Source organism: Babylonia areolata, chromosome 19 (genome assembly GCF_041734735.1).
Source record: "Babylonia areolata isolate BAREFJ2019XMU chromosome 19, ASM4173473v1, whole genome shotgun sequence".
Taxonomy (NCBI): domain Eukaryota; kingdom Metazoa; phylum Mollusca; class Gastropoda; order Neogastropoda; family Buccinidae; genus Babylonia; species Babylonia areolata.
In genome coordinates this window covers 60,244,388-60,261,207 of record NC_134894.1, presented here as the reverse complement: position 1 = coordinate 60,261,207, position 16,820 = coordinate 60,244,388, and the positions used below count along the sequence as shown (strand labels likewise).

General features: G+C 40.3%; 1 protein-coding gene across 1 annotated transcript in view; it reads right to left on the bottom strand.

Annotated features, from left to right (window-relative positions):
• LOC143294386 (clathrin interactor 1-like) overlaps positions 1-16,614 on the bottom strand; it is a 31,845-nt gene extending 15,231 nt beyond the window's left edge. The window contains exons 1-11 of the mRNA XM_076605862.1: positions 16,465-16,614; positions 14,573-14,774; positions 13,755-13,893; positions 13,002-13,136; positions 12,327-12,483; positions 8,668-8,965; positions 7,607-7,757; positions 6,539-6,608; positions 3,896-4,121; positions 3,163-3,243; positions 567-647 (exon numbers count right to left, since the gene is read on the bottom strand). Of these exons, the coding sequence (XP_076461977.1) occupies positions 567-647; positions 3,163-3,243; positions 3,896-4,121; positions 6,539-6,608; positions 7,607-7,757; positions 8,668-8,965; positions 12,327-12,483; positions 13,002-13,136; positions 13,755-13,893; positions 14,573-14,774; positions 16,465-16,505 (1,581 nt within the window). The 5' untranslated portion in view covers positions 16,506-16,614. The remainder of the gene's footprint in view (positions 1-566; positions 648-3,162; positions 3,244-3,895; positions 4,122-6,538; positions 6,609-7,606; positions 7,758-8,667; positions 8,966-12,326; positions 12,484-13,001; positions 13,137-13,754; positions 13,894-14,572; positions 14,775-16,464) is intronic.
• Between the last annotated feature and the right edge of the window lie 206 nt (positions 16,615-16,820).

Below are 16,820 nucleotides of genomic sequence, written 5' to 3'. Positions count from 1 at the left end.
GAACACTGTACATGCTTAGTAGCTTAAAAAAAACAAAAACAGAAAAGAAAAAAAAACAAAAACAAACATTTAGTAATGTGATCATATGGGGAAAAGACGGATTTTAAATCATATACACACTTTACACTTTGCGCCTGGGTACTGACTTATCGATAACCCCTTCCAAGTTCTCTTGTACGGATATTTCTGGGCAGGTTCAGTTTCACTTTCTCAAGCTGCTGTATTCTCACTAGGTACTTTTAGCTGGTTGGCTTTGGCTTCTACATTGTCTGCCTGTGTTTTCAAGAGGATTCAACATGTTTCTATTGACCCTCTGTGCATTTTGTCTATGAAGTATGGCTTCAATAGTGCACTCTGCTGTCGCAAGGCTGGCCAACAGATACTGCACTGAAGGGGCACAAAGCGTTAAACGTCTTCTGCATACTAACACTGAAAATACTACATATGCGCAAGGTGCCATGCACCTTCCCTTACCCCCACTACCCCCCCCCCCACACACACACACAAAGAGAGGGTGACAGAGACAGGGACGAAGGAAACAGGGGCCACACATCACGACATCTCACCTGTGCGCCCATACCCCACCCTGCGACGGAGGAGGAGGGGTTGAGAGGGGCCATACCTCCAACCATGCCCATCCCTGCCCCCTGCACAAAGCACACATCTGGTTTGGAGACGCAGGCTCTCACACGGACACCACACTGTTATTTTATTTCTGGATGTTTCTGTGACGCCTTTCTTCTCGTAAATGTGTAGAAAGGCCACAAACAACACACCTGATGTTTGCCACATCTGATGTAATCTTACTAAGATAATAAAGTTATTCTTATTTCATCTTAACATGTTTATGTATGAATGCAGGAACTGTGGAATAGATGGATGAAAGAAGGAACTAAGACAAAAATAACAACAACAAAAAACAATCAAAAACAACAAAAAACAAAACCAAAACAACCTTATGTGGACACACCTCTACACACGCCTACAATGCAATCTCTCTCTCTCTCTCTCTCTCACACACACCTCAGTGATGAACAGGCCTAAAGGACTGTCGAGGAATGTCCTCAGGCAGAACCAACAACAACTAAACCACAGCCCCACACAGGTGACAAAAGTTTCACAGTTCACTCCACACGTCTGAGCCATGGCTCACATGTGCAGGATACTCAGAGCCGTTCAAGATTCTAAAATAACATAAAGAAACTGTTCCTACTTTTTCTTTACCAACTATGACTATAGCCTAGGCAATACTCCACTATATATATATATATGACTTCTTTTCATACAAATACCACAGCCTGGTTAATTTTTTTTATAAACAGACTTTCACAGACAATGACCGTGCAAAGCCAAACTCCGCTATTTTTTTCAAAAGGAAATTTCCAACTCTTTCCTCACATATCTGGGCCACACTCCACTACTCCGGGGCCAAACTCCACTGTTCTAACAGGGACTTTTCTTACTTTTTCTTCTCAAAAAATGACCGAAACCAAAGGCCACACTCCATTATTAAAAAGGAAAATTTCCTACTTTTTCTTCACAGACACTGACCACAATCTGGGCCACACTCCACTATTCCGAGGCCAAACTCCACTGTTCTAACAGAGACTTTTCTTACTTTTTCTTCTCATAAAATGACCGAAACCAAAGGCCACACTCCATTATTAAAAAGGAAAATTTCCTACTTTTTCTTCACATACACTGACCATAATCTGGGCCACACTCCACTATTCCAGGGCCACACTCCACTGTTCTATCAGGGACTTTTCTTACTTTTTCTTTTCAAAAAATGACCGAACAAAGGCCATACTCCATTATTAAAAAAGGAAAATTTCCTACTTTTTCTTCACAAACACTGACCACAATCTGGGCCACACTCCACTATTCCGAGGCCAAACTCCACTGTTCTAACAGGGACTTTTCTTACTTTTTCTTCTCAAAAAATGACCGAACAAAAAGGCCATACTCCATTATTAAAAAAGGAAAATTTCCTACTTTTTCTTCACATACACTGACCACAATCTGGGCCACACTCCACTATTCCAGGGCCAAACTCCACTGTTCTATCAGGGACTTTTCTTACTTTTTCTTCTCAAAAAATGACCGAACAAAGGCCATACTCCATTATTAAAAAGGAAAATTTCCTACTTTTTCTTCACACACCTGAACCAAACTCCACTATTCTAGAACTGGATTTGTTCCAACTTTTCACATTCAGTGACCAAAGCATAACCACAAAGGAACTTTTCTATGCTTTCTTTGACATGCAATGACCACAGCCCAAACCATAAAAAAAAACTACTTTTATTAAGCTGTCATACATTCTTAACTCAATGGCATAGTCCAGAACTATAAATACATTTTTTTTTTTAAAGTATTCTTTTTAACAACAGTATTCATCAATCACAAGTCTTCAATATTTTCATACATTAAAAAAAAACATATCTATTTAGTTTATTGTTGTGAAGATTTGTTTTGATTTGTATACATCAGTTTCGACTGGGGACCAAAAAAACCCCAACCAAACCCAACCCAAAAATATCAAAACACACACACAAAAAACAACAACAAAAAAACCCCACAAAACAACAACCACCAACAAACCCCCCCCCCCCCCCCCAACTAATCAGTCTGGTGAAGCAAACATCACCAACTACAACGTCAAACTCAAAATCTTTTCAGCTCACTGAAATCATGAAGTGAGAGTGAAAAGGTACTACTAATGCATGAAAAGAAATCAACTAGCTTGATTGTGTTGTAGACTGAAAACTAACAGAGGGTGTGTGTGTGTGTGTGTGTGTGTGTGTGTGAACATGCACATGTCCAAGCACTTATATATATATATATATATATATGCATATATGTCTAAAGTCCTACTGTATTTGTTGTATATGACTTCCAATTCATGTCTTTTCTCTTTATGTGTACTATCCCACATTCCCCACCCTAGTCAACATTCCTTGTGACCCCTGTACACTTGGTAATGAATGAGGGCATAACCCATTTTAATCTGAAATGGACTGTTAATGCTTTTGGAGGATCATGGAGGAACATCAGTAATGGCAGCCTCGGCATATACGATACGGCAGATCTACGCTTGAACATCTCAAAGATCACCCAGTTTCAGTAAACTAGAGAAATGGAATCTATAACTGCCCCTACCTGTGGTGCCATGCCCGGTGCCATTGTGGCCTGCATGGGCATTGTGCTCTGCATTCCCATACCTGGCATCGGGCCTCCCATCTGCAAAAACAGCACCATTTCCTGCTCTTATAACACACACACACGCTTACAAAGGGAGAATGCAACAACACTACAGTGCAGCACTACACTTTCTTTTTCCCTGCCTGAAAGTGCACTTGTTTTCCTATCAAAGTGAATTTTTCTATAAAACTTTGCCAGGGACAACCCTTTTGTTGCCATCTGTTCTTTTACGAGCACTAAGTGTATATTATTCACAGAAATTTTACAAATGTGGTCATTTGTAACCATAGACACTTCCTAGTTGTAGCAATTGAATGGGCAAACGCGTATGCACAGTGGATATCAACTACAACAGAATCAGTTTGCATTCGACTTTGAGCCACAGTACTTGCCGAAGTTGATGGAGATGCCATCTTGTTGAGTGAGCGAGCAAAAAGGCTGAGTTGGGTGACTATATGCTCGCATGTACTGTACGTACTGAACTCAAACAAAGGCATTTTCAGCCACAATAAAAGTACAGGTGCAATTCTGGGTGACTGTAGAACTGAACTGTGCCGTTTAGTTTCGCACAAGACCGTTAACCTATGAACTACAAATTTTTTAACTCATGGTACGCTATATACAACACACGACACCAAACACCACACAGACAGGCATACAGCCCCTTGTCACCAGGACCCTAAGCACCCACCATGGGCATGGTCATGCCGGCCGACATGGACACCTGGGAGGAGGCCGTCATGTTCATGGTCATGGCGGCGTTGGGGGCAGGGGTGGGGTGGGCGTTGCTGAACACGTCGAACAGGTCACTAGAGCTGCCGGAGGGGGCCGAGGGCTGGCCTGACCCCGGAGGGGCGCTGTGTGGCGGGGCGCCTGTCGTTGAGCTGAACTGGCTGAAGTCCGCAAAGCCCTGACTCCTGGACAGTCAGAAATGTAACGCAGATGAAATATCAACGTGTGTGCATTCTGAAAACTCGGACTCCTGGACAGTCTGAATTATACCGCAAACTGAAATATCAATGAGTGCAATCTGAAAACCCTGACTCCTGGACAATCAGAAATACATTGCACACTGAAATATCAATCTTAGCATTCTGAAAACCCTGAATCCTAGACAGTCTGATTTATACCACAAACTGAATTATCAATGTGTGTGCATTTGGAAAACTCTGACTCCTGGACAGTCAGAAATATAACAATGACTGAAATATTTATGTGTGCATTCTGAAAACCCTGATTCCTGGACAGTCTGAAATATAACAATGACTGAAATATCAATGTGTGTGAATTCTGAAATATTGCAGACTGAAATATCAACGTGTGTAATCTGAAAACCCCGACTCCTGGACAGTATGAAATGCACCGCAGACTGAAATATCAATGTGTGCATTCTGAAAACCCTTACCCCTGGAAAGTCTGAAATACTGCAGACTGAAATATCAACATATGCAATCTGAAAACCCTGACTCCTGGACAGTCAGAAATATAACGATGAGTGAAATATCAATGTGTGCATTCTGAAAACCCTTACCCATAGGAAGTCTGAAATATTGCAGACTGAAATATCAATGTGTGCATTCTGAAAACCCTTACCCTGGGAAGTCTGAAATATTGCAGACTGAAATATCAATGTGTGCATTCTGAAAACCCTTACCCCTGGGAAGTCTGAAATACTGCAGACTGAAATATCAATGTGTGCATTCTGAAAACCCTTACCCCTGGGAAGTCTGAAATATTGCAGACTGAAATATCAATGTGTGCATTCTGAAAACCCTTACCCCTGGGAAGTCTGAAATATTGCAGACTGAAATATCAATGTGTGCATTCTGAAAACCCTGACTCCTGGACAGTCTGAAATAGTGCAGACCTAACTATCTGTATGTGCACTCTGAAGATGTGGATTTGGTATTTCCTTCTAAAGGATGACAATCTTTGCAGACATTTCTCCTGTTCAAGAAAAAAGAAAAGAAAAAAAAGAAGAAGCAAATCTACACATCATAATAATGACGTAAGTTATAGTATTCTAAAATATGTAAGTGTAGGCATTGTTTGCTCCCATTAAAAAAAAGTGCACTGGCAGAAAATTGAGTCATGATGAATGCAGAGTGCTAAAGGTTAACCATGCAAATATAATCTTCCAGTCAAATTTGTCCCACAGAATCGCTTTCAAACCCCCGTCCACCCATTCGGCTGCAATATGTTCTTTACATCAGCTGCAGCAACGCCTGACCTTCAAAACAAAAATCAGAAATAACAAAGCAAAGAATAAAAAAAAATCAATCTGATGAAAAGAAACAGAAGTCTGCACTCCAGCTACATAGACAAAGAAACTAAATTACTTACATAATAAAGTTTTCTTTTAGAATAAATTTTTCTTTTAAATTCAACCAATATTTGATACAATGCCTGTAATCAAAAAGCAATGAAGATGAAAGTATTTCAAGATGGGGGTAGCTAAATGAGGAACAAGACAAGATCAAACCTATGATGTACTTTAACAAAACTGCATTTCATATATGAAATACATGTGTAAACAAATAAATGGACGCCTTAGGTATATGCGATAATTCAATCTTTTTATAAAAATCTACTTTCCTTCCTTTATTTCTTAACACTTTTATTTATGTACTGATTTGTTACATGAGCTTTAATCCGTGTTAAACACATATATTAACAAATCAGTCGCGAAACATGGATACATGATCAAATTTTAAAAGCCTGGTAATGTGGATGAATTTTTATTCATTTATCTATTCACCTCTTCTTCTTCTTCTTCTTCTGCGTTCGTGGGCTGCAACTCCCACATTCACTCGTATGCACACTAGTGGGCTTTTACGTGTATGACTGTTTTTACCTCGCCATGTAGGCAGCCATACTCCGTTTTCGGGGGTGTGCATGCTGGGTATGTTCTTGTTTCCATAACCCACCGAACGCTGACATGGATTACAGGATCTTTAACGTGCGTATTTGATTTTCTGCTTGCATATACACACGAAGGGGGTTCAGGCACTAGCAGGTCTGCACATATGTTGACCTGGGAGATAACAAAAATCTCCACCCTTTTACCCACCAGGCGCTGTCACCGTGATTCAAACCTGGGACTCTCAGATTGACAGTCCAATGCTTTAACCACTCGGCTATTGCGCCCGTCATCTATTCACCTATTGTACCATTTCATCAGCAAACACATCTGCTTTTATTATCGCCATTTTATCAGCGAATGTCAACAATTTCTCCTTAAGAGATAGCAAAGTATTTCTGTATCTTGTATTTTTTGTATCTTGAACAAAGAATCAATCCAAAACTTTCAGAAGGTAGAAGGGTCGATTCTTACCCTGTTGGTGAAGCCGCAGAGCCAGTCTGGAACTGGGTGAAGTCTCCAAAGTCGTTGCCACTAGCTGACGCTGCAAGATAAGAAAAAAACATAATACTTCAATGTTTGCCCATTTTCTCTTCTACACCCCCAGCCCCCCTCCCCTCCCTCTCTCTTACTGTCTTCTGTTTCATGTGATCACGTTTCTGTTCTCTTACTAAGATTCATGAACAAAACCTGACTTCACACTGAAATGTTATTTTCAATCCAACAGAGAAAAGCACATGATTGTATTTTTATATAACAATAACAGTAATTGTGAAAGTCACACACCCGTTCAACTTTCCACTCATCAGACTGTTAGAAAAAAAAAAGAAAAAAAAGAAAGCATTATAAGGAATTTCTCAATTCGGGTCCGCCTTCCTTCTCTATGGGAAAGGTTTCTTCTTCTTCTGCATTCATGGAATGCAGCTCCCACATCTACTCGCACACATGTATGAGTTGGCTTTCAATCGTATGGCCATTTCCCCCCATTGTGTAGGCATCAAATCTTCATTTTCTGGGATGTGCATGCTGAGAATGTTCTTATCTCCATGATCCACCAAACACAGACATGGATTACAGGATCTTTAACATGAATATTTGATCTTCAAACAGACATGAAAGGGGTTCTGGCACAAGCAGCCCTGCACATATGTTAACTCACTCCATATGAACGGCGAAAGAGACGGCGTTAACAGCGTTTCACCCCAATTACCATCATCAAAATATTGCAAGCGGAAGGCTCTTACACTGAAGAGGTGAATGTTGACAAAAAATACCACAATTCTGACGACGGAAGCTAAAGGTTGGGTCATTCAGACACCCACTGGACATCCGAGGGGTCTGTGTAGAGGAGAAGAGAGGGCTGGCCGTACGGAGTGAGTTAACCCTGGAAGATAAAGAAACCTTAACCTATCAGGTGTGTGGGAACCGAGGATCAAACTCAGAAAGCTTGGGGCAAGAATCAAGCACTCAAACCGTTCAGCCACTGCACACATCGGGTGGGGGGGGGGGGGGGGAGTTTCACTCTGGAAGCCAACCACTCACCCTGCACCCCTCCGGCCCCACGGGGGTCAAAGTCGTCAGTGCTGCTGCTCTTGCTGCCCTGGAAGGAGGAGAAGTCAGCTAAGCCGTCCCCACCATGGCTCTGACCTGTCAGCCCCATGTCGATCAGGCTGGGCACCCCCACCTCGCCTGTCTGCACCCCAACACACACACACACACACATACATAGACGGTCAGTGCATGCCCATACACACTGATTGACACACACTCATGGACAGATGACTTGAAACTGGAAGACAAACTGAAGATTACTACTACTTCATACACATAGAAGCACTCAGGGCATACCCATTCACACACACACACACACGCACATGATGGACACAAACACACACTCAAAGGACACACATCCACACACAAAATACGGAAATCAGCAAAAAAACTTCCCATCAAAACTGAGGCCAAATGCCAATATTTTGCCCCTGTCCTTAGTTTTTTCATCCGGCACTTTGCGCATTTAACAAAAACGCACAAATCTATATACTGAAACTTACAGTGCTGTAAACCATGTTAGCATCTATATATTATGCATCTATATATATAAGTGCAGTGTGGTACTGTGCAGTGTGATGCCATTTCTTGCAAAGAGGTGTTGCAGTGAACTATGGTACAGTGTTTCTGCCTGTCTGATCAACTGAATAATATAATAATAACAATAAAAATAATAATAGTATATATACATATAATGATATATATCCTCTTCTTATCCCGTAACAGTGTGAAGAGTCAATGGGGCACCAAACAGAAGAAATGTCCACCAGATCCCTCCACATCTGTTGCTTCTGTGTCATATATATCTATATATGAATACATATCTAGCACTTTCAAACCTCTCAAGTCAAAGTGTTTCACCGTTACAAGTCAGTCAGACACAAAGCACACAAGAATGCACTCACACCCCTCCGACACCCTAACTTTTTTTCGTGTGCGTCCAATATCACTCTCAGTGAAAAGGCCTAAAATCAATGAACACTAACACACAAACACACACAAACACACACGGAATCACAGAACACAGAAATGGAATGCTGATTAAAACTCACCTTTGTGTCGGACTCCTTGCCCACAGAAGTGGTCGACGCCGCCATATCCAACTTCTTCCCCACAGAGCGCGTCCGGCGGTTGGTGACGATTTTCTCTGTGCGTGTCGTGTGTGTCTGCTCCACGGACGTGTACTCGTCGTCGTCCCTGAACTCGTCCTTGAACTGACGCTCCCGCTTCCTCTCCCCAAACTCAAAGTCAGGGTCGCGGTCCCGGCTGCCGCGCTCCGGCCGGTCCCAGTCGTAATCCGGGAAGTCACGGGTGCGACGCTCTCTGAAGTCGTCCTCATCATCGTCCTCACTGGGAGAACAAAGCAGACAAATTAATCATTAAAAAAAGGATAAAAAACACTTCAAAGCCATAAAAACACAAAATATAAAAAGGCAAAAAAAAAAACAAAAAAAAGAGGGGAAAATAACGTTGCATAATGGATAGCAAGTGCCTAACCCATGCTTTCTTTCTCACAACTCAATCACAAGAGCAATACAGCACCACCAGTTCCTTCATCAAACACTGCAGAAAAAAAGGGGGAAAAAATTGTCAAGGCTTGCTGGGAAAAACAATTGTGGGAATGGACTGGGAATGGAATGGACTGCAGAAAACGCAGACAATAGTGAAATTGGAAAAAAAACAACAACAAAAGGTAGAAACAAAGAGAGCAATAGAAAAGAGGAAATTTCTAGCAGGGAATTTCCATAAGGCAGGGATGCTATTTACACTGAAAGAAGGGCATCCCACAGAGGAAACAAAGCAGACAAAAAGTCATGCTCTGCCCCCCAACCCTATCAATCCATGGCAGCAGCAGCACCACCTCATGATATCTGGATCAGTCTGAATAATCGTTTAAATAAAGAACAGCCACTGTAACTGATCTTATCCATAACTCATACTACTCAGGCCTTACCCGTATCATTTTGAGCTTGAAAAATCAACATCATCATCCTGCAAATCTTCTCCAAACTGGAGTTTAATGTGCAAATATCTATGAGAATACTATAACAATCAGTCCTTATGTAAATATGCACACATATTTTTTCAGATACCAATCCATTATGACTGAAAAATTTCATTATTTGTAGAAGTTAAGAAAACCGAAATGTTTAGAAATGCTGCAGTTTACAACTCAATTGTTCCGTTTCCCTCAAGAATTGTAATTTGTATTGCTCTTCTCAGATACACACAAACGAGAATGTCCATAACAGAGCGCATCACAACAAATTCAAAAAGATAAGAAATGAAGAATCTACCTTTCAGATTAACACCATACACTCTGACAATATTTAAGACTGAAATTGGAGAGAGAAAAAAATCACTCTGCAAAACACAAGAAAAGAAGCAAACTGATTTCCTGTATAGTGAGACGTTGCTGCAATTCTCAATATAAAAATGATGACTCCTCCTCTCCGAGTCTCAGAAATCTCAAACGGTTCAACCCAGACATGATGGAGTGAAAGTGAAAAATCAATCATTTTCTTTCCATGAAACGTTTCACTTTCAATGCTTGGTTTCGACTGGCCAAAGAAACCCCTTTCCCTTCCCCCCTCACCCCCTCAAGGGAATTCAGGAACAAAAAAAAATTCAACAATGCATTGTCAGGTAAACAGTGCACATGTGCCCATACACATACAGAAGCATACTGCTAAAACACACTTGTACATGCACATTCCAGAGTGTTTACAAAATCTGATCTCAGACAAGTTAGAGTTCAAGCAACTCCAATTCACTACAAAATCTGATCGTAGACAAATCAGAGTGAACTGACCGCAATTCACAATGAAGTCAACATTTAATGATTAATGTACTGATCAAAATATCACAATATTGAAACTTCAGGTGCAAATGTGTTCACTGTGTAATTCTTAAAAAAGAAAAAAAATCACTGAATAACAGCGTAACACTTGTTACTATCACTACTTAGTCTCTAACACATCATTCTCTTCACAACATTGAACATTTGTATCACACACACACACACACACACACACACAGCACACATAGCTCCTCATATCAAACAGACTAAAATCACAAAGGGTGCACAAGCAGTGTCACAGGAAATGTCTATGGTATTCCACAGGATGCATTGCAAAACATTAAAACAAATACACAAAACTGACTAAGCTTTCCTAAACTACGTAATAACTTGACAATGAAATTCAACAATAACTTCTATTTGTTTGTTTTGGGCTTTTCAAGTTTATACAACTCAAGAACTATGTTTTTTCTACAACCATGCCCTATGCAACAAATGAACACAAATATATATCATGCACAAACACTGAGATCAGATTGTAATCCATGTAGTCAGACCCATCATCACTATTATGCTTAAAACAACTTCAAGTCTACGCTAAAGAACTGTAAAAAAAAAACCCACCAACAACTGTAAAATAAGATGCTAAAATTAAATCAGTGCAAACAAATTGTCAAGCAATATTGAAGATAGTCCTTTTCTTAATGAAAGTGGGTGATGACCCAGAAAAGAGCTTTAATTCCAAGCCCTAAAAACCATAAGGACAAGAAAGAAGCGAAGTCAAAGAAACTGAAACATTAAGGGAAGAAAAAAATATCCAGGAAACATTCTCCCAAACCTTGAAAATCATATGTACTGGAAATAAAGAAAGAGAAAAAGAGAGAGAAAAAGAAATGGAAAACAGGAAGTGAACAAGCAATAAACATAACACAATATTTCATCGAAAACTATTGGTAATAATAATGCTTTCATTACTCCTAATAAATGCTTGGAGGTTATCGGCCATAGTTGCTTTCGCTTTCTCCACATAGGCGGATAGTAGTTTGCACAGGACAGGAATGTCAGACCCCTGCTGGAGTCTGCACTAGTTGAGTCACGGTTAAGTATGTGTAATTAAATAAATGCTTCATCTATTTCTTGGCATTCAAAATTCTCATGGGTGCATATTCTAAAAGTTACACCAAAAATATATAATTTCTGAGGGGGAAATAAATCTAGGTTGTGTGTGTGTGTGTGTGTGTGTGTGTGTGTGTGTGTGTGTGTTCACTTTGACAGAGAAGCAAAGAAAATTTAATACACATAAATCAGTATTAAGGTAAATCTTGACATCAAAGACTTCTTTCACTGCTGAAATCATCATTAATCTACTTTTGTAAGGTACAAAGTAAAGTAATGCTGCTTCATGATTTAATTCATTTACCTTTTACATGTCTCTATCTCTCAAGAGTTACATGTGTCTCTTTCAAGACAAACTGGTGACTTGGCTGATGGACAATAGCAATGTCATGCAAGTTTCCAACATTACTTCAAACATTAAACTTCTGTTCTATAAAAAAACAACAACAAAAAAACAAAAACAACAACAACCCCCCCCCCCCCCCCCCCCCAAAAAAAAACCAACCAACCCCAACCCCTCCCCATGAAAACAACTAACAATGCACCCCTCAAAATATAACCAGTGTCGTTAATATCTACTGCTTGGTAATATGAACAGCAAAAACCAGATGAAAAAAAAAGTGGTGGTGGTGGTGGTGGTGGGGAAAGAGGGAGCTAATACTGAAGAACCTGCTCAAGAGTGACCACTCTGCAAGATGCACTCACTACGTCACGTGCTGCCAAGGACCAAACCACAAGGCACAGAATGCAGGCAAGGACCGAAGGAGAGGCGTACACACCATGCCAACAACGTACTAGTCATACTTATCAGGGCCGCGACGGCCAGATGCTCGATTCCACAGGTCCTTGGCTTTGTCCAGTGCTTCCCCGACGACCGACTTCTTACCGCTGTTCCAGTCGACGTCGTCCATTCGTCGACCACTGCGATGAGGTTCCTCATCATATCTGTCGCCTGTGGAATGCAATTTCTTTTGACATCAGCACAGAACTGGCAGTAAGACAACAACAATCTTCACAGTGGTAGGTATATAAAGGTTATATTCTTGTTACAAAATGGTCAGCAACGTTCAGCTATTTCTACCGCTTGCTGGATAAACCAGGCTCCCATTAATACATATGCCTTCATTAAGTACTATAATTAGTATTAGGGAAAAGGATGCAGTAAAAAAACCAAAAAACAAACACAAGTCATCGAGTCCTGTGGCACACATAAAAAAAATGGACAGAAGTTACACAAACACAGGTATTTGCCATACCGTAACACTGTCAACTCTAAGCCTGACTGACATCATTACCATCAAGAAAACACCAGGCCCAGCAGCTTCAAGACACTGACACATGCATGCACAGCAATCTTTGTTGAACAAAAAATTAAAAAAAAGCTCTGTTCCTCAGCAAATCTGATGGCACAATATATCATTTAGGTACTGACAGGTTCCAAAATTAGAACAAACAGAAACATTTACTCACTATATCTGGAGCCCCCTTGGAAGTCACTGGACATGCCAATGTACTTGTCTTTGCTTTTCTTGGCCTTCTTCCTCTCTTCCCTCAGCCTCTCGTCATCCTGAATGAACTCCAGTAGTTCCTTCACCTTGTGCCTCACTGCCACAAAATCAAACAAGTGTTTCAGCTGTTCAGTTCTTCATAAAGCATGACCCATATCTTCTTTTTTTGTTCTCTGTTTCTGTATAGACATATATATATATATATATATATATATTTGTGTGCTGTCTTGGCAGAATAAGTTAGGCATCGGACCTCTGATCCTGTGTTCACCAGTGGCCATCATTCAAAGCCCCATTTCTGCATTCTGTTGTGTCCCTGGCAAAGGCGCTTTACTCTGATTTTCCGCACTCCACCCAGGTGTGAATGGGTACCTGACTTTGGTTGGGGGAAGGTTAAAACAGTGGAAGGAGAAGACTGGGCCCTGCCTTCCTGTGCCGAGCCCTAGACGGAGTGGAGATTAATTCACTGCCTCGATGGCTTTACAAAGCTATGGGACTGTTAACCTTAATACAGTATGCATAGTATGTGCACTGAAGATATATTACCAAACATGGAAGTTGAGGGGAAAATGAAATAAAACCCAAGTCATCAGGAAAGCAAAAAACGAATGTTTACAGAATTTGATACTTTTTTTCCTCAGAATTTTAGGATGAGGATGACCCAGAAACATTAATAAAACAACAATCACAATCAACCATAGCACATTGGTCTTACCATTTAAGCCTTGATCTTTTCCGTGTTCATCCATGAAGGAATAGGATTCTAACCCTCTCAAGTCATATATATGTTCTCTGGCACTTGTGACCACCCGTTCCGATCCATTCTTGACCAGATATGACAGCAGAATCAGCGACTGAAACATTAAGTACACAATGTAAGAGCAGCCTTTCTAACACAGCTCGTGGATTCAACAATGAATAATGAAATTATCTGTGGGGACTTGGATGATTTTTGTTCCTGATATTACTATCTGGGAGACAAATGTTAAGCATTATGAATATGATTTTGTTCAATGTTCATATGTGTATTTTCATGGTAAAAAAAAATAGTATAAGAACACCTGAAAGCTTTCAGACTAGTTAATGAATAACGAAATAATCAAGAGGAGGAGGTGGGGCTTACTGGTTTGTTGTTGTTTTCAGGATCTAAGATTTTTTTCATGAGCTCAGAATTGATTAAAAACATTTTTTAAATGAAATTTTTGACACCAGTCTTATTTGACCAAGTACAACACATATACAGTATACACAACATGAACAAAGAAGTACACACACACACACACACACACACAAAGAAACAATTTAACATATAAAACGATAGGGACTTAAGTACCTTAAATGCTGACATAAACACATGATAGTCTATCCACTCATTCTGTATCAATATCACACAAATTTTTTTTCCTCAAACATTACCACAATCCATATTTGAAAACTGTATTTACAGTTTGATCAATTAATGTAAAAGAGCTAAGACTGATGGAAACTGCAAAAGTACTACTACTAGTATCAACACAGTTGAGAAATGAATACCTTGTACACTCTTCGCCAGTTCTTCTTGTTCTCATGCAGCATGCGTTTCCAGAGCATGCCCATCACCTCAGGGAAGTGTTCATAGGTGAACGTGTACTGGGCGATTTCCTTCATCAACTGTCCATGAGGGCCCCAGGAGTCGTCATTGGTCGCCTCCCGAACCTTGGTCTCCACTTCTGAGTAGTTCATCACCACATTGGTGCTGGAACAAAATGAATAAATATTAGATTGCACTGCAATGCATCACATTGCACTGTATGGTAGGGTATAGTCTAGTTTTGTATTGTATTGTAATTTTGTAGCATATTGTATTCCTCTTTTGTCACAATTGATTTCTTTGTGTGAAAATGGTCTACTCTCCCGCTGGGGAGAGCATATCACTACAGTGCAGTGCCAACAATTTTGGATTTTTTTTTCTCTCTCAAGGTACATTAATTTTCCTATCAAGGGGGATTTTTCTACAAAATTTTGCCAAGGACATCCCTTCTCTTGCTGCAGGTTTTTACACTAAGTGCATGCTACATACGGGACTTGATTTATCGTGTCATTCGAATGATTTGCATCCAGAACACCATTCCAGATCTAGCGGAAAGGGACAAAGATACCGCTGAGTGTGGGATTCAGTCCTGTGCACTCACACTCTTTGGCTTCCTGGGCAGACCCATTACCATGCGACTTAGCCACCACACCGCTGAAGCAAATTTTACATCACATAATCGTTTTTATATTGTAACAACCATTCTTTGTATCATACTAGGACACTAAGACAAGTAAGGAGGGGGGAGGGGGAAGGGGGGTGGGGAACAGGACTACTGGCAGATCAAGCCCATAACATATAAGATTAAGTGGCTCATCAAAGTGAAACCAACTGCAAGAAGCCAAAACAACCTTACAAAGCAAAGAACATCATGCATGGTCTAGGCATGGAACATAGCTGGTGATTTAAGGGTGAATTTTCCCCCCACCTCCTCCTCCCAACTGGGTCTATCAATAGAGAGCCTCATCACTGCACCTAAGCTGCAGAATGACCAATTTCTACACGGGTGAAAATCATTACACTTGCCTTGCAGCTGCTTCACTGCAGTGCAGCTGAGTTACACCCATGGGAAATGGAAAAGGAAAACACTAAATATCAACCACAATGAATACAAAATAAGTAAATCTGAATGGCATTTTTTATGCTCACCCCTGGGTTTCACCTTTATTGACAATATGATCAAATGGCTTCTTTTCATGACACTGCAACAGTGCAAGATTATGGAACTAAAAAACCACTACACACTATCACACACATTTATAAACAAACATACACATACACTACAAATAAGTCTACAATATACCCAGCAACAGACTGCTAGCGCTTGTGACAGAAACACATACAGTTCATTATTGTGATTATTATATGACCTGAGAATAATGTGATCGACTGGTTCAGCTATTCCACAACTTTCCCGTTCGTATTGTCAATTACATGCAGTGAAGCATGAATATTAGTGCTGTTGTTAACGTATAAAATATTCTATTGAAAGCATCAGTTCATAACGTCAGTCAACTGTCATGGGATGGGCATAACAAACGATTTGGGTGTGCAGTACAGGCAGCAGACAAGTAAGGACTTAACTTTTTAAGTCGTTGATCAACAGAATGTCTGACAAAAAAATTATAGGACACAAAGCAAAACTCTAGATGCATGTGTAAAAAGAGATACGCCAATTGAAACTCTATGAATATTGTTGCATGCATACGTGTTTTTATTCTCATTTTCTTTTCAAAGAACAGCACTGTAATGGGGCAAAAGAAGGCTTGCAGATTAAAACAGGAAATTGACCTCATAAAGAGGGGGGCAACTCTTTACCTGCATCGACAGAAACGTTGAGGTGAAATATACTTACACTTTGTCTGTCAGCTCACGGATCTTCCACATACTAATCATTTTGATGTTTGTCTACTTCTTTTGAAAATTCATAAGGTTTGTGTTTCAAGAGAGACCCGATGATTCGGGATTTTATCTGAATATCCAACGGAATTCTTCCGGAAGCAGCTTCTACACGACACAAGCTTGATCACGTGACCTCGTAGGCGTGCTGGAATAAAGAGAAAGTGGGCTGAGAGTCAGTCCTCTGGAATTCCCTGCATATTTTCTATTTCAGGGTGTTGAATCACATGGTTGTACTAGCGTTGCAGTTTCAGTTTTTATGATGTCATTGAAGAGGAATTACCTATTTTCTTGATAAATATATATAGAATG